The sequence below is a fragment of the Protomyctophum bolini genome (genome assembly GCF_963924005.1).
Source record: "Protomyctophum bolini genome assembly, chromosome: 11".
Classification (NCBI taxonomy): domain Eukaryota; kingdom Metazoa; phylum Chordata; class Actinopteri; order Myctophiformes; family Myctophidae; genus Protomyctophum; species Protomyctophum bolini.
Genome location: NC_137872.1, coordinates 28653926 through 28677555, shown reverse-complemented (window position 1 = coordinate 28677555; position 23630 = coordinate 28653926). Strand labels below are relative to the sequence as shown.

The following is a 23630-nucleotide window of genomic DNA, read 5'->3' as shown; positions in this document are numbered from 1 at the left end:
CGTACGCACAAATGGTGGTGCAAAAGGATAAAGCCTGTTATTATGTATACTTGTTGGTACAAGTAACCAAACCAAAGGTTTTCTCACAGGAAAATCCATCGGTTTTGTCAAGCAACATGGATGTGCGATTGATTTCATTAATATGCACCTCAATGTAATTTTTCAAACTTATACCCTGTATAAAACCCAGTATACAGTATATGCATTAAATGTACTTATTTTAGAACAATTACGACAACAGTTAATTAGTCCTCAACATAGGGTATGCGCAAATGTATATGGTAATAAAAACACTTTGTGCTTTGTCTTGCGCCACCAATTACCCCCTTATCCCTAAACCATTTTAAAATAGTTCAAATTGCCGTTCGGTTAGTTGAACTATTTTTAAATGTTTTTCAATTATAGTAAAATATGGCAAAGAACTTTAGTAAGGCGTGCCCAAGATAAGGCCATGAATCTAACTTGAATGACTGACTTGGCACTACAATATAAAGGATATTTTTGTTTTCTTCTTTAGTAAAGTCACATTTAAAAACAACAGCAGTTGACCCAAAGTGTTTTTTAGGCATACATGAGGCTACATGAGATACCAGTGTTTCTCAAAGTGGTTCCTTGAGGGAGTTTTAAATGGACCCTTACAGGTTGGGTTATGGTACTAATTATGGGAGTGCTTTAAATGAAAACGTTTGAGAACCACTGCCCTAGACACTGTCGTCAAACAGACCTGGGAACTTGTCTTTGCCGTACTCACTGAAAATAAACTCATCCACAGTGAACGGGACATCTTTCCATTTCTTGGCTGTGATCCTACCCTCTGGTGTCTCCAGGGCAAAGTTTTTGATGGACATATTGGGCAATATTGCAGCCTTCTTGTACTTCATCTCAAATCCCCATTCCTGTGGAAGCACAGATACAAACAACGAGGTCCTGATTATCTAAAAGAATCTTACAGTATCACAACCATCAACTTTCTTTAAAAATATATATGCATGGGCTTTTCTCTGTACTGTACAGTGTAGACACAGGAAACAGAGATAGAGTAGGGGTAGTGACACGCAGCAAATATTCTGGCCATCTTGGAATCAATCATAGAGTCATAGGGCTGTATTTTGCGTGTCTTAAGTACCACGTCTTATTCCCTAACTTGAGTAAACTAAAGACCTGGAGGTGTGATCAATGCCATTTGGCTATTCTGAGTGGCCAAAGAGCATTGACCACGCCTCCAGGTCTTTAGTTTACTCAAGTTAGGGAATAAGACCTGGTACTTAAGACACGCAAAATACAGCCCTATGACTCTATGTGGTGTGTGTTTTTAAATATATTTTAAGATAAACACAATGCATTGCAGTGCAACATGTTAAGGGTTTGTAGATCTGATCCCCTGCAAAGCCACATGATGCGTTTACTCTGCCCCCAGGCCCACTCTGTTCTATTCATTCTACACGCAGCAGTTACCGTCGGAAGTGTTGACTGCCTTTCTGTTGTAATTGGACGGACCGTCTCTATGAGATCAAAACCATGATTACGCTGTCTGGGCCATGCATAGTTATAATATTAGTGCCATGTCGCAGACTTCAAAGGGATGTTTTAGAGCAGACTAAACATAAAGCGCCTGCATGCCTTGAACGGTTTGACAGTGAAACTTGATTAAACTGCAGAGATACTGAATTGCATTATATCATTCTGAATAACAGTGATCAAAGCTACTGAAGCAACAAATTGGGTTGGTCTTTAATTATACCATTGTGCTGTATGTTGTGCACGATGTGGACTAGAATACATGTCAAACAGCTCATATATGAGAAATACAGCAGGAGCAGGAGGAACAGGCAGGAATGTGACCGTCAGTCGAACAGTCCAGGCTGGTTGATTCCCGGACTAATCTAATCTAATGCGCATGGAAGATTTGTTTTGCTTTATATACTAAGGTTTAAATAATGTATTATCCGAGTGATATGATGTAGGTATGGCTATGTTGTGTGTAAAAAAGTGACTGTCCCACTGGGCAGTTATTGATTGGATTTAACATATTAATTTGGAATGCACTACTATGCCTTTGGTATGAGGCTGATTAGTGACAGCCCAGCCTGAAGCCCGACAAATATGTGACAAATTCGGCCTGGTCCGTAGGGTCCTGAAGAGGGTAAAACAAACGGGTCGCCCAAACTATGAACTTTTAACCACTGTAAAAAAAAGTTGTCAAGTGACATTTGTAATTGTGGCTGATCCATGTACCTTGTTGCAGTTTCCATTACTACAGCTGATCACACGCCCAGGTTCCCAGTCTTCAAAACTCCTGTCTATGACCACCTGCCCACCAGCCTTATAGTACTTCCTGCAAACAAATACAACATATTAGAAGGTTCTGTTTTTAAAGGCTCTGGATATCTTTCTGATTTGGATCGCTATAGGAGCTCAACTTACTCGAAGTTAGGATTGATGTTGACATAGTGCACATTTTCAACAAGTCTAATGTCATTTCCATAGGCAACAGGCACAAAACAATTTCTGCACAGGAGCTGAATGTTGGCAGCGCTGTAGCGGCTCTTCTTCTTTCCCTTCAGGGTTTCTGCCAGGCGGCTACTTATCACAGCCTCAACGTGAAGCTCAGTTATCTGCAGAAACAGAAGAGCAGTATGGTAGCAGAACTTCAAAACAGTGAACCAGGAACAGCGCTTTAGTAGGACTGGATGATATGGGCAAAATCAAATGTATTGTGAGTTGTGACAATAAATACCACATTTTATTCATTAAAGAATGTCAACAATATCACCAATGCCTCACCATGTGACATGCATAATAAAGCTCAAGTGATTAAATCCGAAAAAGACAACACTTGATATTACCAAAATCCCACACGATATCTAGTCTCATATCACCATATCAATATAATAACGATATACTGTATTGCCCAGCCCTGGGATGAAGCCATGCAGTGCAATCTCACCTTACTGCGGAACTCTCTGGGATCCATGCTTTGGACCACACCGATGGCTTTGCCAGTCAACTCCTCCAAGAACTCATTAGTGTGTTCCCTTCGCACCTCACGTCCCCCTGCCTGGGCGACCACTGAATAGACACTGTCGGGAGCCCGGGCACGCCCACTGGCCTGCTGCTGGGCAATCTCATTTGTAAGCAGCCCATAGCGCACCACCAGGTTGCATTCTGGGATATCGAGGCCTTCTTCGGCCACACTGGTGGAAATCAGGAGGTTGAGAGCACCGTCTCGGAAATTGCGGATTGTGTCTCTTTGCTCATTCTGCATCCATATAACACAAAGACAGAAATCCATCAGCTTACTAACACTACACAACAAACATTTAGAGAAAAGGATAGCAAATCACTTTTTTTACTGCTACAAACTTTAGCATTCAGTGTACTGTGCTGAACTTTGGATCGAAACAGTGAATGATAAAGTTTGGAGCAGTAAAAATGTGGGTTTTGAGTCTTTTTCATAAATTAATTTATTTTACTGTCCTTACAGTTTGGTTCAGCACCAAGAGAGTGGGGTGTGCATTGAGCTGAACTTGAATACACAATATATTCTTAAATTACAGTTTGACCTCTCTATGGGTGTTTATTACATGATACAGAGGTCAAACTGTAATTTAAGAATTGCGATAATTGAACATTAAGGATGAACATTAACCTGAAACATACCTGAGTCATGTAACTGATGCCATTACCTGCACCAGTCAGGATGGCTGCCTTGATGCCAGCTTCCCTTAAGGTTGGGTTTTTGTGGACCCAGTCATTCAGGCAAATTGTACTTGTACGTGTTTTGCAGAAGATGATACCCCTGGATTTCTCCAAGGGCCCAAACTGTTCCAGTAGAGTTCTCTGGAGTTGGTCCATCTTGGGGTTTTCGAAGCAAGCATCTCTCGCCAGCATCCTCAGCTCAGTCTGGTTTTCTGAATGAAGGGAATGGCAAAAACTGTGATTACCATTAATCACAGGTATGAACAGACAGATGGACGATCAAAGAACACTTCAGTGTTCTTTTGGTGAAGAGTCTAATTCTGCGAAGATGGGAGTTAGAGCCATGTTTTGCATTGTATAAAAAAGAAAATTACTGTGACCTTTACATGATCTGTGATTTTGTACTGATTATATTGTGAACTGGTATTTCAATTTTAACTGAAATGCTGTTGTAATTGATAATTGTTAAGTAAGGACCTCCCCCCTACACAGGTGGGGATGATCAAATGTTGGCTTTAAAAGAGGGACCTACATCCCCAGTATCACTTTCTAGTCTGCTCTGAAGAAGGCTCCTGCCGAAACGTGTCAGCGTTCTCAAATAAACTTTGCATCTGAGCCAGTCTTGCATTTTTAATTTTGGAGTGCCGCTTTTTCCATTTAGTTAACTTTAGTGTTCTCACCTTGGAAAAGTCCCAGCAGGAAGAAGTCTGTTCCGTCAATGGCTGTGGCATCCTTGGTACTGTAGAAAGCCTCCAGGGAGCGATAGGCATCGCTCATTCGTAAAGTGTCATTGATGAGCAGAGCATCATTGTACTGCCTAAGGTGGAGTGCACACTGTGCAAGCAGTCTGCTGCTGTCATGTACACCTAACACCGAAAAGATAAAACATGAAAATGAGTGTCTGACTGTGAACATTTGTTATTTTTCAAACACATGGACTCATTGGCTCCCTCTACATTTATTTTATATTTTTCAAGCAGCCTCAACCACATAAGCCTAAACCCATTTCATACTTCATCATACAATAGTGTTGTCAAAAATAGCCACTCTTCAAGCTCACAACGCACCGTGAGTTTTGCGTTCTTTTTTCAGTTATTAAAATAATTGATTTAATTATTTTCAGTATAACATGAAACATGACTTGCAGAGCCTTGAAACATGCTTGAGATAGATAATCCAACACAGTGAAGTTATTGTTTTATTTTAGTGTATAATAAAGCACAAATTGATTTGAAATGTCTAGCCAAAAATAGTGTTTTTAATATCCTCAGTGATACTGTGTCTGGCAGTCTGCTGCATGTGTATACGTGCTGAATGTGCCCTTTCTTTTTTATCACCAAATACATTTAATCAATCAATATGACTGCTGAAGTCTCAATGATTTTTGAGGGAATGAACAACGGACCCTTCTTCTCTAGAATCACCACATCTGCCTCATACTCCTGAGTGCCGATTTCCCTGAGGGTAAAGTCTGGCGGTAACGTCAGGATTTCATGGATCTGTCTCATCATCCACTTCAGGTGATCTCCAAACGGATCCTGTGAAGATAAACAATTGTCAGCAAATGGTAAATGGTGCATTTATATACCACTTTTATCCAAATCGCTTTACATAGATTGTGCATTACATTCACACACACACACACACACACACCGAACTGGGAACCTCGCGGTTCCCATCCGGCTGCTCTACTGGCCACCCTCAGTGGTAGACTACACTCAAGTAAATACTCAAGTATTCAAATTAATCTGTTTTCACAATATTATTTTGAAATAGGGTTCAAGTGGTTAATTCATATTCACTATAGTTAATACGTTTGGGTCTCAAGAGACCCTTCGTAGAAATGTAGCGGAGTGAAAGTCATGACCATGCACAAAAACAAATCTCCAAAAATGCACAGCAAGTAAGTATACTTAGTTAATGTCCACCACTGACACCATCAGTTGTGTGCTGCAAAGCTGGCACAGGCAGCCACAAGGTATAAATGAGGCTCAGTGTCACATTTCTCAATATTAACATTATACTTGCAACAAACATGTCTCACCTTGGGTCTTGGGTCCACAATGTCAAACTTTTTGATGGGTCTGGGTACTTTCTTCTTCAGCTCAGGGGCATAGATTTTAGATGAAACAATGGCAGAGTCCAAGTTGGCACAAATCTGAAGGTGATATGGGAGAGAGAGAGAAAAAAGCCATATTTTCAACTGGAAAAGCGATGACATGTGGCTTTACATTGCCGTCACCACCACCACGGTTGTGGTTCAAGTTGTCATTAGGAATTCCACAGATGCAAACACACTGACCTGCAGTACATGGTCCACAGCCTTTTGCAGGGACTTTCCACCCCCCGTCCCAGGAGACGCAGTGAGGCCCAGGATTTGTGGCAAAGGCCCTTCCTTTCTTAGCTTCTTCTCTATGTAGTGCCTCATTATTTTGTTGTAGACACCCTCCTTGTGGGTGTGGTGACACTCATCAATTATTAGCAAAGTGATCTCTGTGAACACAGACACACACATAAGGAATGGGTACTCGGTACAGCATGATTGAGTAGAAGTAGGGACGTCTCAGAACACAGTCAAATCCTGTGTTCATTTATCGATCGATCGTGTGCAAATGTCTAAATGAACACTCACAATTTTACAGTGTAGCCTATATGAATGGGAAGCAGAGTGGGAAGAGAGAATAATGACTTGTCTAGATGCACAAATGTGGTTCTAACCTGAGAGCTCAACATGTTTGCTGTCCTCTTTGTTGTTTAAGGCGTTCTCTAATATTTGGGCCGTGCAGATGACCAAGTCGGAGTCTTTCACCACATTGCCAAAGAAGTCCTTCTCGTCACATTCCCCACTGACAAGAACCACCTTATACTCCCCACCCAGGTGAGGCTGGAACTCGTTTTTGTAATGTTGCTCCACCAGATGAACCTAGAAGACATGTCCGCAGCTGGTTGGCATCTGTGCCAAACTCGCAACACTCAACTACAGTACATTTGTCATAATATAAAAGGCAGAGGTGGTGTGAAACAACTAAAGTCATGGCAGCAGTTGTGCTATGCCAGGTATTTTGTCTATATCTCTACCTTGTTGACCAGTACCACCACTTTGGCCTTGCGGGTGGTCTGACTCTCCAGGTGTCTCTTGCTTACGTAGACGGCAGCGCGTGTCTTTCCACCGCCGGTGGGCAGCCAAATGATGGTGTTCTCACCCTGTAGAGCACGTTGTACCACTTCCTCCTGGTATGCACGGAGACTTAAGTCTGACATCCTTAACTTCAACCCTGTCTTAGACCGAAAACACTCAAGATTTACATGAATATAAGTGTCCATCAGGATGGACCCTTCCAGGTCCTGAAATATTTCAATGCTCTAAAAATGACCATACAGAACTGGCTGGAGACTGTATATACAGTATACAGTATTAAGGTTAGACGGTCAAGTGTTACAACCACATAATACATTATAATGCACATAAGGAATTATAAGTTATAATAAATGTTAATAATTAAGCATATCAACTTATAACAAGGTTTATGAAGTATAACTTATAACATCATTTATAAGTGCTGATAATTCATTATAAACTCAGTGGAACAGCACTATAATTAACAATACTTTAATTAAAGGTCAGGCCAATATTGCATTATATACATAACCATTTATAACGAGTGGTATGCTTTATAAGTACAGTATAGCCTAACCTAAGGCATTATAAATGTGATTATAATAGACCCAAAAGGGTTACCATTCCTTAACTATCATTTAGAATAGAGCCTTAGAATAATCATCAGCTCTTTTCAACTCACCCGACTGGTCCGATAGAGAGCGGTTAAGAATCAGCTGAAACGGCTTGTCACTGTTTTGGGAAATGCAGGCTGTGGGGCTTTGAACTTGTTTTGATCAGCTGTCTCACACTAAGAAAGGAAAACGAAAGGAAACCTTTGCTCTCTGCCAGAGAAATGGTCCCACTAACTAAGGGAGGCTCTGGAGGGACAATAGCATTATCCAACGACAGAGTGAACCCGTTTTGCAGACATAACTGAAAATAACTACAGCCAACTATCGCAAATCTTTAAGAATACACGTCTGGTCAATTGCTCTTGTGGTTTCAACTTATGTTATGATTGGTTGGTAGTTTCTGTGGCTTAGCAGGAACAAACGGGCATTACGTCATGCTTTTCAGTTAGCCTCTGCAGTGCCCTAAAGGGGCCCCATCCTTAAACTGAGAAAACGAAACCTACAGCTTGCTGGAGGGAGTGGAGGCACTGATGCTGGGAATACCACAACAGACTTATCCTCAATGAATAAACCAACTTTATTTTACTGCTGCACAATGAATGGAAAAAATGATCGAGGACCTGTTCGATTCATTTTAGTTACCTGTACGTTTTTGCTACAAGAGATACTTCAAGATGTTCAGTTTAAAGCCACAGTAGTTGGCTCCAGGTGCCACATTTTAAATGTAATCATGTTCAGCAATTACAATAAGACAATATTTTCATGGAAAAAAATATATATCTGAATCGTGTGAGAATCATCTCAATTCTTCACATTTGAGCACACAAGAATCGTGCAGCACTACTAGATTTACTGTAAAACTTGCAAAGTGTTCTGTACTGCATTTTTGCGTATTTACCCATAGGCAACACTAGATGGATATATGCATCTTGATAATTGTATGGTAAATATTTCAACTAGAATGAAAACGATTGGTAAAAAAAAAAAAAGATTTATTGTAATGAACAGTGTTACCGTTACAGTAAATTGCAATATACTATAATTCGAGACAGTAGCAGACCTATAATTGAAAGTTTCACTCAAGATAGTCCTTACAAGAGAATTTGAAATGCAGCATAGGTAGATTAAGGGAGACATTATGTAAGGGACAACCCTTAATAATGTAACGCTGACATCACTTCAAAGCTAGTCATAAAAAAAGAAAAGGAACACACACACACACAGACAACTCAATGGTCCAGGAACACTTGCGTAACTAGCAGGCTCAACCACCAATCAACTGCTTCCAGAAATTAAACTACTGTAAGACTGGAGTTAAGGGCATTGCAGTTACACTTAGCAACCAATCGCACACTGACCATCATACAAGGAGTCACTGTTGTGCCAACAGTGGAAGTTTGATTTAGTGTGTTTTGCATTGTTATTTTATGAATAGGATTCCTTCCTATAGTGTCATGCAACGAGAACCACTATAGGTCGTGACTTGGGTATGGAATAAATAGAACAATATTGAACCTATTGTGTTATACAGCATGTATCCAACAGAACTAGAGCCATTAGATTGACACTTGGCCAGTTTTCCACAAGTTAAAACAGGGCTGGCAAGCCAACAAGCGGAAATGACTGACATGGACTAAACACAACAGAACAATGTCACCAACTGTCACCTGTGAACATCATCGAAAGCAAAGATACTGCATGGCAGCATTGTAACTGGTCCAGAATAAAGACAAGCAGCGAATGACTCCACATCTATTAAGCTGTCAAAATGTCAAATTGAGTTCCCAATCTCATAGGTAACAATTTTGTTTCGCACACGACTCACGACAATTGAAAATCTTTGATGCCCACTCCAACAATCAGCCTGGTACTGTCCTAAACTACTGAAAAGTCAAACTACTGCCTGTCTTGTATTGAATGTGAAGTTTAAAGTAAAAAAGAAAAGAAAAAAAGGACTCTCCCGCTCAAACAACATCGTTTTTAAATCCTTCAAAGCTGATTGGCATGTTCAAGTGTATTTCAGTAACGGAAGGCAACGGTGGCTAAGGTCCCATGGTCTCTAGTGAGAGAACTCAGAAAGAATATTCACATCAGTCTGTGATGAGTTAGGGTCAGGAGACTGGACTAACAAAAACATTACATGTGACAGAATTGAGTTGGTCGCACTATAATATTAACATGGCTGAAAATTTTAAAGGATGATGTGATTTTCACTGGGACCTAAAACTTTGGTACACTGAATGCAAAAGGTATTATATTAATGCAACTGTGAGTACTGGAAAAGGTGAATGACACACCGTTATAAATGACTGGCCCCTTAGCATTGTCCAAAATCTTAACCATAATTTCCTTACAGGGCCAAAAATTGCTATCTCTAATCTCTCTCTCACTCACACACAAACACACACACACACACACACACACACAGTTGTTCAATGTTTGCGTGTTACCACGAATGCCACTTGTCCCTCTGTTAATAAGTCTATTAAAGTCTATCACCATAGCCTATATCATTTCTCAATCAGGCCGCCATCCTTCAACTTGAAGTAGAAGAACTTCTCCAGTGTGTTGGCACATTTGCAGTACTCGCTGTCTGGAGGGTTGTACTCGCGACAGTTGGTGATAATGCGCTGCAGGTCAGCAATGAAAAGTTTCTTGGTCACATAATATCTATTCTTCAACCTCTCCGTCATTGTCTTCAGGTCTGTGGGCGCAAAGACAGACAAGGAATTGCAGCAGTGCTCAAGTGAAATGATATAGGCTAGCCTGACACTCTGACACATTGCATTTTCATTTAGTTTCACCAGAACATTTTTTTAATGGGCGTGACTAGCGATTCAGGGAGTGGAGCCAGGCCACTTCTTGTTCTTAATCGAATGATAAACATGTCTGTGTCACTAGCTCATTAAAGAGCAAAGCACATTACATCACATTCGTTGCTAGGCTATACAAATGACAACTAGAAGCCTTTGCACACAAAGTACACATTTGCTGTCAGACAATATCTTACTATAATTCACTCAATGTCTGTCTGTCAGAATTAATGAATGTCTGAAACACTGTCGTAGCTCCTCACTGCCTGCACCAATCGCTCCGACTTTTCACATTGCATTACCCACACTGTACATACTTTGGTGTTCATATATTCAGAACGGGTATGGTCTAGTCAATATAATTCTACAAAAACTTGTCCATAGCGATTATGCACAAACTGATTGACATTTTGGGTTAGATCTTCTGCATTACTTTCACACCGGTTCTACGTTTGCTTGCCATTACCAATATAGATTATGGCATATTCCTACATTTTTCTGTAAGAAAATGACATGGTTTTGTGATAGCAATATAGCCAATACTCAAGGTATGTGGCTTTCATTGAGTTATAATCCCCAAATACTATTCCTCATCCTACTGTATATGAGAGAGAGAGTGTGTGTGTGTGTGTGTGTGTGTGTGTGTGTGTGTGTGTGTGTGTGTGTGTGTGTGTGTGTGTGTGCGTGCGTGGTGGAGGAAGTCCCAGCGCATTGATGCCTCCCTTTCATGCCTTTTTTAATATCAATTGATTACGGTTAACATTCACAATCGTGTCCTGTACTAGCTCATAATACTCCAGTAACGGTCCATTCAAAAAAGTCCACAGGCTTATGCAGTCTATGGAGACGCAGTATTTAGAATCGTAATATCTCAGATTGTGCTTAAAAAACAAGATTGATTTGCAGCTCATTACCTGGCCTAAACGATATGATCCCCGGTTACAAAAAGTATGTTTTGGGTGAATTAAATGACAATCGCGGGACATGTTACATAGCGAATGTTCACTTCCCGACTCCCGTTTTCCGGCTAAAAACGCTTTCAAACTAAGATGCACCAACATTGAAGTCAACGGCTGGCAAGCTGCGAGTTCCGTTTTGCCCACTAGATGGCAATGATGGCGGAAAATGAGTTAAAGAGGCAGCCCATGTTCCTTAAATTCATTTTTTATCCCACGATTTTTTCACCCAAGCTGCTTCTTTTCACCTAACAGGGGGAGCTCAGGTCTAAATGGATTAACACTGCCTTATTCTGTCCTCATTCGTCACAGATTGTAAAAGGTTTCATAAGGCAAGTAGGCAACACAAGGCCAGGTCAAAAGGCAGTGGATAGTTATGTGGTAGGAGCGCTCACCGATGGGGAAACGGATGATCTCATAATAATCTGGAGCCTCCGATTTCTTCACGGGTTCCATGAAGGGCCAGGCATCTGGATGAGTCTGGTGGAGAGACACAGCAGGTTACTCATCGCTATTGGAACCACCGCAACATTTGTGTACGTATGGCCTGCACACAAGGTGACATGTTCTGAAACCAAACTCCTTCGGGGTGGAGCAGGGGCATTACATGATCTACCATGGCAATTGTAAAGTAGACAGAAGTTAAGAGTTATATAAAACAGCGCCCCTACTGGTACTAATAGTCATACTCATGCTCATTAACATCACATAGGCTAACGTCACATAGGCGGACACGTCACGGACATTGCTGTTCCTTGGAGTGGTTGCACCACTCAAAAACCGCAATATATACCGGTAAGCCTATTTATCTACATCACGCAAACAGTTAGCTATTTTTTTAGAACTGTCCCGAAACACTTCCTCTGCCCTTTGGTGTCATGACTTTGCACAGTACCTACAGTAGTTGCTGCCTGTCTCTAGGTGTACTCATTTACGGATGCCTTATAAAGTCCCAGTCAGATGTACATTATAATTGTCCATCAGTGATATGAATACAGTCTGAAAGGTTTCAAAGGAGAATACAGTCTGATCATGCAGTTCCTCACCTTAACCTGGGCCAGGAGGTTCTTCAGCATGTTGTACAAAAGGTCAGGGTCCTTCACCTCTTTCCTACAAACACATTCAATTCATAGTTGAATATTATCAAGCTGTAAGTCGACAGCTTGATATCAGCCCAAATATGGAGGGGCGGAGGGTCTTGTGTTACAGTGTACACTGCCAGTTGGCCACATTCTTATATAATATTAATATTTGTATCGTTTTTGAAACATTTAACTTTAATTTTTAAACTGGATAGCGTAAGTTAATAGGGCTCTCATCAGATTGAAACCTTCAGGATTCTCACTTCACACAGGTGTGATTTTTTCATCAGACTACCGTGCTGTGGAGCGCTTACCCCTTCTCCTTGATACTGGGTTTCCAGCCCGTCTCCCCTGAAAACAAAAGTAAACCAAAACATTTAAAGGAATCGTCTGAATTGACCATTATTATTTTAATATGTGATCTTTCCCCAACCAAAAGCCAAGCACTTACTGATGCCTGGAATGCTCTCCACAGGGATCTGGCGCACGCCCTCTTTGAAGCAGGTGAGACCTGGGTACACCTTCCTGATCTGGCTCTGCTTCCTCTCAATTAGCTTCTTGATGATCTGATATGATATATGAAGACATAATACTACTATACACACTACACTTAGACACACACACACTAGACGTGTTATGTGCGCTTATTTGTACCAAACCCAAAAAAGAGTTCCCACACAGACATATTAATCGAGCACACGTTTGTTTTCCCCAGGAGGGATGGGGCAGAGGAAGGCTTATTTTTGTTACCTCCTTCCATCCTTAAAGTAAATGACAAGTCAAGGTGGGCTGACAAGGCAGGGATGCTGCAGACACTGGGGCCTTGAGGCTCACAAGTGGCGCCCAAGTGATAAGCAAGCGCACAATTACAATATACTGGCCACACCGGACACAGCTCCCTTTGACTTTTTGACAGCCTTCCGCCACTAATAACCGCCATTGTCATTTTTATAGCAGCAGAACTACAACCATAGTCTGTTGTTGAGAACACAGGATTTGAACACATTGAAGGTGAGTCAACATGTGTGACACTAAGTCGCCTTTCACCAATTATGTTGTTACTTGAGATATTCATCAGGGTGTTATTATGAGATAATTTCGACAAGCGACCATCCCATACCTCCTTTTGTCTCTTAATAATGTGGGAGAGCTCTGTGTAGGGAATCCTGGGGTTCAGCTCGCACTCCATGAGTGTCGCACCCTCGTAATCCTTGATGTAACCAAGATAACGACTCTTCGGCACTTTGATGTCTTTGGAAAAGCCCTGGGAAGGAAAATGGGGTGGGGGAAAATAAATAGAGTTTACCAGAAAGACGAGACCCAAAGAGTTGTTTTACAGTAGGTCAGGTTGATGAAGGAAATGGAATTGGGAGTCTCGGGAGACCCATTTTTTGCAGGTACCTGCTTCTTGAAGTAGCCAATGGCATATTCGTCGGCGTATGTGAGAAAATATAGGATGCTGTGTTTGATGTGGTACTCCTTTAGGTGGTTCATCAGGTGGGTTCCGTAGCCCTTAGATCAACAAGGACAGTAACGTGACAATCTGGCAGACAGCACTTTAACGCAAACACTGCTCTCATGCTCACAGGAACATACTGTACCTTGACTTGCTCGTTGGAAGTGACGGCACAGAAGACGATCTCTGTGAAGCCCTGAGTGGGGAACATCCTAAAACAGATGCCTCCAATGACGCGGCCATCTTTAATGAGGGCCAAGGTCTTGTGCTTCCTGCATAGGTGGGAGAATTTCAAAAGTCAAGAAGGACTCTGACCAAGTATTAAGCAAGTAGATCTGTGGTGTGATAAACGGGTCTACCTACGGGTCAAACACCAGTCGTGTAATGTACTCTTTGGGCATGCGAGGTAACTGATGAGAGAAGACGTTCTGCAGGCCCACCAGCCACATCAGAATCTTTTTGTTAGACTTCTGGGAAAGTGAGTTCCCAATGACGTGGAACTCTATGATGCCTCGCCTCTCTTCTAATCGAGCCGTTTCGTCACGGGCAGCGTTTGGCGTCAGCAAGTTTGTCTAGTGAAATTAAATAAAACATAACACCAATTTAAATTGCTAATATTTTATCCCCAAGTCCCCATATCTGATATCTCAAAATGACATGAAATGGCGACCATCTGTGCTCACCTCCGGCCCCAGCATAGCAGCTGGGTCAGTAATGGTCATCATCACCTCGTTGACCAGTTCCATTGGAATGTCGCCCATCACTCTGATCCGCTTGGCATCTTCCAGGGTCAGCGCCTCTGGAAGTTTACGTTTCTCTCCTGGCGACACAGCAGTACACAAGTCACCATGTGTCACAATTTTACTACAAGACACATTTGCCATTTCTCAAAAGAGGTGCGAGACTCCACTAGAGCGGTATTTGACAAGTAAAGAGAGACGGCAGTGCTCAAAGACCTGTGATGGGCTCCGATCCGCCGGTGTCCATACTGCCCATTGATGAAACACTGGAGATGCCCTTTGGGAAAGAGGGGGACCTCGACACAGCAGCAGGACTAATCACTACAAAGAAGACAAACACCACAGCCATCAACTGGCATGTTACAAACTTGCATTTCAAAAGTTACATGTAAATATTGTAGGCTTTTTTTTTTTACTTAAATGTCTTGGTGTATGTATGTACTGGTGTTCAAAATTCTACATGCAGTACCATATAATTCCAATGGAGGGCAGAAGGGTGAAAATGATGCATGAATGTGTGACTACACTGACTAGTGTGAACACCAACAAATCACCACAGCAGAGTTGCGCCACACAATAGTATCAAGGCATGTAACCCGTTGTTAATCCACATTTAATGACACGAGCCAATGCCCACGCAGATTGGAAACATGTTGATTGTCATGTTGAATAGAAAGTCAAATTTTCTAATCTGTAAAAACTGGGCAGCAATGGTGCAAAACAGTGTTTCCACAAAGACATTTGGTAACCCTAACCTTCAGCTATGGTTGCATGGATAGTACAGATAATTTATTATGATAACATTTTATATATATATATATATATATATATATATATATATATATATATATATTATTTTTTTTATCATGAATTTCAATTAGGATAAGACTATCCTCACACTGGAATCAAATTGACAGAAATACAATATATCGTATTGACTGAGAACTTTAACCCATTCTAAGGTCTAACTCTAACCCATAGACGATTATACAAATTATTCTAAATTTAAACAGTTTTCCCATGTTTTTGTCAGTCGTTCTCAAACTGTTTCATGTGAAGGACCCCCAAAAATATATAAGTAATTGGCCGCCGACCCCCATCTGAAAATATGTTGTTCCAGGGACCCCCCCAGAACCAATGACCAAATAACGTGTATTATGAGCTTGCCCACACCCCAACAGTTGTCTCACAGAAAGAACCACATGACAAGGATACGCCCGCTGACCTGTTTGGTGTCCAAGTTGTGCTCCATCAGATGCAGGCATGGTGAAGTCAGCCTCCCAGATGGGAGAATTATCTCCATAGATTTCCTCTTCAAGCATCGACAAGAACCTGAACATGTACATACACATTATGACTTATGACATATCAACAAATACCTTTGATTTTGAAGTGTCATATTTCAGTGATATGAACAGACAGATGGTAGGCCTGTCGCAAAAGCACAATACTGAAATATTGCACTATTATTAAGCCAACAAGGAATGGGGAAAACAACCACCACACCTATGTTGTATGTTTTAAAAAATATATTTTCTTTTGTCATAAGGTGGCAAGCCATTATTGTTTTACACTACAATGGGTGTGTATTGAATGACATTGTTTCTGTCCCAACTCATGCTTCCTTCATGCCCAAGTTGCTCCTTTACACCTGACAGGGGGGAGTTTCCCTGGTTGGACGTAGCGCGTGGAAGGAACACGTTATTCCAACCAGTTCCTTTCCCCTCCATCAGGCGCCCCGGCTGATGGCAGTTTAGTGACCAGGATTACTGCATGTTTTTTGTGAGGGTACCTACCCTAGGGGACACGGGGAGAACATGCAAACTCCACACAGAAAGGCCCTTTCGCCAACCCTGCCTTCGGGTATGGGCACTGATGACGCGGAGGAGGAAACACGCCGCCAGCACCCACAGCGTCCCGAGCGGGAATCGAACCCAGGACCTTCTAGCTGTGAGGCGACAGCACTACCAACTGTGCCACCGTGCCCCATGTTAACTATGTTGTATGTAGGGGTATGAGACTATCAATTCAATTCAAAGGGCTTTATTGGCATGAGAAAACATACGTTTACATTGCCAAATCAGAAAGAACAATACAACAATACAGCAATACAATCAAAACAAAAATTATGTACTTTGAAGGTCAAATTCTTCAATAGATCAACTTCTATGTATCTATCAGTGGCCACTTTGGATACAAATAATAACGGCCAACATCTTTGACTTCATTAGCCAAGAGTCTCTGCTCTTGGGTAATGAAGTCTTTGTCTGGCAGTTCTACCTTGGTGCCTTGCTAAATGCCAAGATGTCTCCCCTATACATAGTAATGTAGTCAAGCCCCTAACAGGGATCCTTCTGAGTCTATCTACAGCAGGGGTTTTCAACAGGTGGTCCGTGGACCACTGGTGGTCCGTGGAGGTATTGCATGTGGTCCCTGACCACGCATTTAGTAATGTAGTGAAGATTTTGTATTTTCTTCCACGGAACAGTGCACTAAACGTCTGTGCACTCACTGTTCCGTGGAAGTGCGTCAATGTTATCAGAATTACTGGGAAGTCTGAGGTTAAGAAATATTCCACAGAAAAGGCAGTTAGAATCTCAAGAAGGGTGAAGTGTACCAGCTTGCCTGATTGAGTCATCATTATTAGGAAATGTGCCCATACCATGTCATCATGTGCTATATCTTGCCATTTTTACTATATATATATATATATATATATATATATATATATGCACTGTTCCGTGGAAGAAAATACAAAATCTTCACTTTGCTACATTACTAAATGCATGGTCAGGGACCACATGCAATACCTCCACGGACCACCTGTTGAAAACCCCTGCATTACAACACAACAGTGGTCCCCAAGTTGATCCTTAGTCAAGGTGGTGGTCCCTGGTTCACAATCAGTTGAAAACCCCTACAGTATATAATATATATATATATATGCACCTAACGAAGCTCACGGCGAAACGTGTCGTGCTAATAAATAAGTTGATGCAGTAAGTTGTACGTCTCTGTTCCCTGGAGTGTGCAGTCCCTTCCTTGGAAGGTTTTTCTCTTTTTGATGTCTATGCCTGCTAACTAGACCTGCACCTCCTACGGGTCTTTTTGGACGCGCAGGAGTCCCTTTTTTGTCTATCTATCTTTTGTTTATATATATGGAAGGATGATTGTTAATTGCTTATTTAAACATGCAACTTTGTAATTTTGTGGGGCATAATATGCTAGATAGTTGTTAAAAGGTTTGCTGCTTTAATGCATGTGGTGTGGTACAGTAGGTAAAAGCATGATACACATCTTTATTACACGTGTTTCATAACCAGAATATCTGGAAAATGAATCCCCCACGTTCCAACTCAGTGCTTATAAATCTTAAAATGTTCGGTTTGCTGCTGACTTTTACTGAGATCTTTATTTTTTTTCTTCTGCACTGGTTATTTATTCTTAAAATTTTATGCGTTTCTTATGCACTTTTAGTGCCGTGTCCGTTGTCATAATGCTTTATGTTTTATGTAAAGCACTTAGAATTGCCTTGTTGAAATACAGAGAATGACCGCCGCAATTATTAGTATATCAATATATATAGCCTTTACTGCATGTCAAACTTGCACTTACTTGGGAAAGTGTGTGAGGATGAGTGTGCGCTTTTCTGGTAGCAGTTTGTCCTTCTCTACTCTAAACTTCTCCAGAAGCTGACGACGTGTTACTGTGAAGATTGACTTCAGCAAACTACGGCCAAAAACCTGTGTGGTTTCATAGCGTGGTAGGCTGTCGTTACTCTGTGGGACATGGCAGTAGCACAACCATCTGAAAGTCAAGAGAATCAAAATAAATCAGCAGTTACAAATACTGCCATTGTACATAGTGGTGACAAATGTAATGTATATAGTCAAAGGATAAACTATGGATAGATTATAGATTATAATATTGTTATAAAAATGCCACTGGAATTATACATGTTCTTAAAGGGTTGAATAAGAACACAGACCTAGTATAGTCCACTTTGTATGCGGTTCCATCATCTTTCTGGGAGCGTTGGCGGAATTGGGAGGGTGTCTCCAACTTCCAGTAGTTCAGGCACAAGAGGAACATCTTTGAAAGTTCAAACATGGTTTGCCTCTCCTTCGGTGCCAGGTGACTAAACTTGTACTGAACAAAATTTAACACCCCCTTTGGAACAAAGAAAAAAAGATAAATATTTATTGTAAAAGTACTCATATATTACTCAGTATATTCATCTTTTCCAAGGGTCAATATGATAGATTTAAGTCTATTTGTTGTCCCCATGGAGAAGATGAATATTATGACTGACTTAAGCAGTCCTTTGTGCCACTAGCTGTTACAGTAAGTGTATACTGACTGAGGCACACAATGTTTGCTAGGCTCGTTCAATAGACTAATTGCACTGTAGGGTGTATACTGTATAGTATTAAGGCTCATTCATAGTCTGAACTTTTGGTGGTGAGGTGACCACCAAACTACAACATGACGTCACGAGCTGCGGTGAAGAGCAAACCACCGCCACCGGCCAAGCCCTTCTCTCTGTTTTTACCTACCACCACTCAACGTTTCAGCTCCGGTGATCACTTCACCACCGGTGGTCAGTGGTCACCCCACCACCGAAAATCCAGACTATGAATGAGCCTTTAGTAGTGCTGCACGATTAAATCGGTAGCATAATCGGAATTGGCCATATGGGCCAAAAGAATGCCATATCGGTATCGGAACAGTCTCAAAATAATACAGATTATTTAATCGGTTTTCACCAGCAAAAAGTTAAATTAAATCTACATTTAATTTGTGTACTCATCTCATTCAGTAGTCATTCAGTTGTGAAAACAGACACTTGGAAAAGAGTATATTATGCTATTTATCGATTGATTGTTGATACTTTATTAACTATAATAAAGGGCCTAGGCTTGTTTCCATTGTGGTCCTCTGTATAATATCAGAATCGTTATCGGCAGATATGACCCTGCAAAGAATAATCGGTCATAATTTCAGAATCGTGCACCCCTAAGTATTAGTGTTGTATATTGTGTCAATTATTGATAGTTGCATTCAATGTGATGAATTTACCCTGCTGTATGAATCTTAACAGTATCTTCTTAAATGCTGTGCTGCCTTTGGCGAATTTATCCCACAGAATCAACAAAAGGTCTTCAATGAGGAGCCTGTCTCACTTTCAGACACATTTTATCTTTGGAAAGCATGGCGGTTTAGCTATACACCTAGGACTGATACAATTATTACATAATCATCTAATCATAATTATTATTTTAGCATAATCATCATGATTGATTGTCATAATAATATTATTAATACATTTTCAATGTTTCAATAGCGGAAATAGAAATACAAGCTCACGTGAGATTGTAGTTAGGCTATTTCCACTATTTTTAAGTTATTTGTGTCAGTTATTTCTTACAAAGTGTAACAGATTTATTTTTTTCACATTCCAATGTTTGAATGTTCAATACCAAAAACCCAATTAAATCCTCACAATTATGTGAATGACAAGTAAAACGTTGCCACGACAGCCCTAGACAGCAGGTTGTTCACCTGCTCAATGTTGGGCTTTTCAAAGGGTGGACTCCCCAGAGATCCCTCTACAATTGGCTGGCTCATCTGCAGGATACATTTTCTCAGCAGCTACAATAGTAAAGCACAGAAGGAAAGCTCCATGTCAGCATGCCATTATAATACAGAGAATAGTGTTATACAGCTCCTTCACAAAAAATGGAATATTGTGCAAAAGTTCATTTTCTTCCATAAGATAATTCAAAAAGTGAAACTTTCATTATTCACAAGTCATTGCAGATAAAGTGAACCATTTAAAACCTCTTTGTTTTAATCTTGATTATGGCATACAGCTCATGAAAATAAAAAAATCTAAAGAAATATTAAAATATTTTACAAAATGTTTAGTTTTTTTATCCAAAAATGTCAACCATCTGAAAAGTATATTAATGTATGCAGTCAATACTTGGTCTGGGCCACTTTTGAACAAATTATTTCATCAATGGGCGTGGCGTGTTATGGAAGCCCAGGTTCTCTTTGATAACAGCTGTAAATTAATTTGCATTGTTCAGTGTTATGTCTCACACCTTCCTCTGGACAATACAACCTAGATTCTCTGTGGGGTTCAGGTCAGGCCAGTTGGCACAGGTGACCATTTCATGTAATCAATTCCAAACCTGTTGTTTTGGGGAGTGCTGGTTTCAGTCCATTCAACCTCCTCTTGTGTGTTGGCACACAGAGAACAGCTGATATACAAGCTCACATCGCATCGCGGACGTGACTGTTGAGCGTAGAGGTCCCATCACAGGGCGAAGCATAAATTATACTTTATGGGTGCACAAATAGGCTCTGCTGCCGTGATCATGAGCGCACCTCCTGTTCTTATGACAGCGACTGGAAGTGTGGTTTTGAGGATAACTGCTTTGAATTAGCCCTTCACTAAGTCCCTCCCAATAGGCACGTTAGCAGCAAAGAAAGCTTGACCTGCATAGCAACCGTTGCTAAACTATTTGGATTGGCATTGGACAATCGCTTTTTGGGGTGGGATTTAGTGAAGGGTTAATTGCTATTATTGTTCACACACACACACACACACACACACACACAAGAAACCAATGGATTATATATTTCAAGAGTGAGAGAATATACACTGTTACTAGTAGTTTTGGCACTGTGGGAAGGTGCCAAATACAGCTGGAAAGGAAAATCAGCATCTCCATAAAGTCTGTCAACATACAGAAGCAAAGTGCTCTAAAATATCCTGATAACTGGCTGTGTTGACTCTGGACTTGACACAGTGGACCAACACCAGTCACCAGCAGATAACATGCAGCAACATAGAAAGCTGGCCTGCCCCCTCATTTACTATAATAAGTAAATACATGAATAATGTGGTGCTGCGTCACGTGCGTGCATGCAGGCCCACCGACTCCTGGTCAAGCCCACCTAAAACTTCAGTTCTGGCTTTGCCACTGATGACATGGCACCCCAAATCATCACAGACAATGAAAACATCACACTGGAGTCAACACAGCCATCTATCACTTTGTGCTTCCGTATGTTGACAGGCTTTATGGAGATGCTGATTTTCCTTTCCACCTCCATGCCACATGAAATAATTTGTTCAAAAGTAGCCCAGACAAAGTATTGATTGCATACATTAATATACTTTTCAGATGATCGACATTTCTGGATTAAAAAATATTGTAATACTTTGATATGATTTTTTGATTTTCATGAGCTGTATGCCATAAAACAAAAAAAGGTTTTACTTTATGTGCAATGAAATCCCGCAATTAATTGAGAATATATGAAAGGGGAGAACATGAACTTTTGCAGAATATAAAAAAATGTTGAGAAGGAGCTGTATGTGTTATTTATATCGATAGGAGTTATTGTCACCTTGAAGAGGTAGAAGTAGACCTGCTTGGTATCCGTGTCCTCCTCTTTGTGCACAGACATGAAGAGGTTCTCCACATCCACCACCATGCCCAACAGCCTGTTAATCTCCTCTTCTGACACATTCTCCAGGTGGGACACATGGTCCGCTACAACAATAAATTATAAACAAATAGGGTTTTTTTCTTCAAAGGAATGCATACTATTGTCTAGCTTTAAAGAGATGCCTCTGGACTTTGGGCTTCCATGCCAGGGAGTAGGGACATATAGAATGAAAATAAGTATGCTACATACGGTAATACATTAAAAGGATGTGAGCTACATTAAAATAAGTTGATGGTTGGTACCCAGGGCATGTCCACAGCTGCGACAGGGCTCGCTCAAGCTGGCGGCTTGCTGCTGCAGGTCCATGCGAGTGGCTGTTGGAGGATTTGGGTTTTTCCAGCCATTGCACTTGCATGTGTCATTAGCCTGCGAAAAGCCACAATGTGCACATTACAGGCGACTGCAAACGTATTTTAATGTAATGTATAATTAGCAATACATGTTTGAACTGGCTAGCTAGCTATCATTGTAAATCCGTATTCCAATATTTAACAGCACAATATCGTTGCCTAAAACTTGACATACATAGCAAGCTGCAAACAAGAGCTTATATGGTTTTAGAGCTAGCCTTTGTTTATGCAGTGTGATAACATTAGCAACATTCTAGCGTTACCCTTATTGCTTTGTTGTGCTAAACTTTAGCTAGCGGAGCTAGCTACCTTGCATGCGGAAAATACGCCAAGTTTCTCGAGCTTTTTCGCTCGTGGGAAAGCCCGGACTTGGGCTTTCTTCTGGCTCGCTCTCTGCTGCTGGCTGAGCCCTGGTCTGGCCGGGTCGCTGCTCCCTGAAGCAGAGCCTGTCGCAGCGGTGGTTGACCCAGCAGACCCGCTAGACTGGGCTTGGACAAGCCGGGGTTGTAAGGCCTGAGCCGCCGGGTCCGACATAATAATATCCACGCTCGCCGAAACTCTTCTTCTTCTCTTCCCGTTCGGATGATGCTCCGCAGCTCCTCCTTCCCCCCAACGCCCGGCCCAAACCCTCGTCAGTGAAGTGCATTATGGGTGCTGTAGTGTAGTGCACGGGTTTTCAACGCTGGTCCAGTGACTCCAGTCTATGCATACAGCTCTATTAGTCTATGGAAGAAATCCGTAAGGTCCCAATTCGATTCCCAATTACAATTGTAAACAAGTGTAATGCTTTATTGGGTAGTCCACTCACAGTTAACAGTTTTTGTATTGAGTTGTGCTTGAAATGTGCTGTAATTCTGCAAACTGTTAATACTAGAGTGGCTGGTTGGATCATGGAAACCACAAAGTTGCCAGTTCGAACCCGGACTCCCCCAGACTAGAGTTAGTGGCAAGTGCCGACTTGTCCTTGACCTTGAGCAAGACACTGAACCCTGAATTGCTCCTGATGTGCTGGATGGTGCTTTGCATGGTTTCCGCTGCCATAAATGGGTGAATGCAATGCAGAATAAAGTGCCTTGGATAAAGGCGCTATTTAAATGCACCATTGAATCAATAAAAAATTCTCATGCAGTGTGAACTGGTCTTCAAGGGTGTTTCAGACCGGGCAGGGGGAGTTTAATTTCTAGAAATATTTTCACGGCTAGAATTTAGCCTAATGAGACAATGAATGTAAAGATGAGATGACTAGTATGCAGAATATCATAGCTTCCCTCCCTGTTA

At 41.3% G+C, this 23630-nt stretch overlaps 2 protein-coding genes across 3 annotated transcripts; both read right to left on the bottom strand.

Moving 5' to 3' along the window:
• Positions 1-412: 412 nt before the first annotated feature.
• Positions 413-7740, bottom strand: dhx58 (DEXH (Asp-Glu-X-His) box polypeptide 58). Of its 2 annotated transcripts, none has more exons than XM_080776849.1 (12): positions 7500-7740; positions 6778-6978; positions 6418-6622; positions 6002-6192; positions 5744-5857; positions 5105-5237; positions 4380-4565; positions 3661-3911; positions 2948-3259; positions 2425-2615; positions 2236-2335; positions 413-896 (listed from the first exon to the last, which is right to left on the bottom strand). In XM_080776849.1, the coding sequence occupies exons 2-12, from the start codon at positions 6958-6960 to the stop codon at positions 702-704; spliced, it is 2061 nt and encodes a 686-aa protein (XP_080632975.1). In that variant the 5' UTR covers positions 6961-6978; positions 7500-7740; the 3' UTR covers positions 413-701. The 2 variants fall into 2 exon arrangements, with proteins under 2 accessions (XP_080632975.1, XP_080632974.1); XM_080776848.1 differs by having other exon boundaries at positions 6778-6974.
• A 667-nt stretch (positions 7741-8407) lies between these two features.
• kat2a (K(lysine) acetyltransferase 2A) lies at positions 8408-22912 on the bottom strand. The gene is made up of 18 exons (XM_080776980.1): positions 22662-22912; positions 22245-22368; positions 21901-22046; positions 20041-20130; positions 18467-18648; positions 18094-18285; positions 15704-15810; positions 14695-14799; positions 14422-14558; positions 14102-14310; positions 13884-14010; positions 13684-13794; positions 13403-13546; positions 12734-12848; positions 12597-12633; positions 12247-12310; positions 11596-11680; positions 8408-10135 (listed from the first exon to the last, which is right to left on the bottom strand). The coding sequence occupies exons 1-18, from the start codon at positions 22884-22886 to the stop codon at positions 9942-9944; spliced, it is 2394 nt and encodes a 797-aa protein (XP_080633106.1). The 5' UTR covers positions 22887-22912; the 3' UTR covers positions 8408-9941.
• Between the last annotated feature and the right edge of the window lie 718 nt (positions 22913-23630).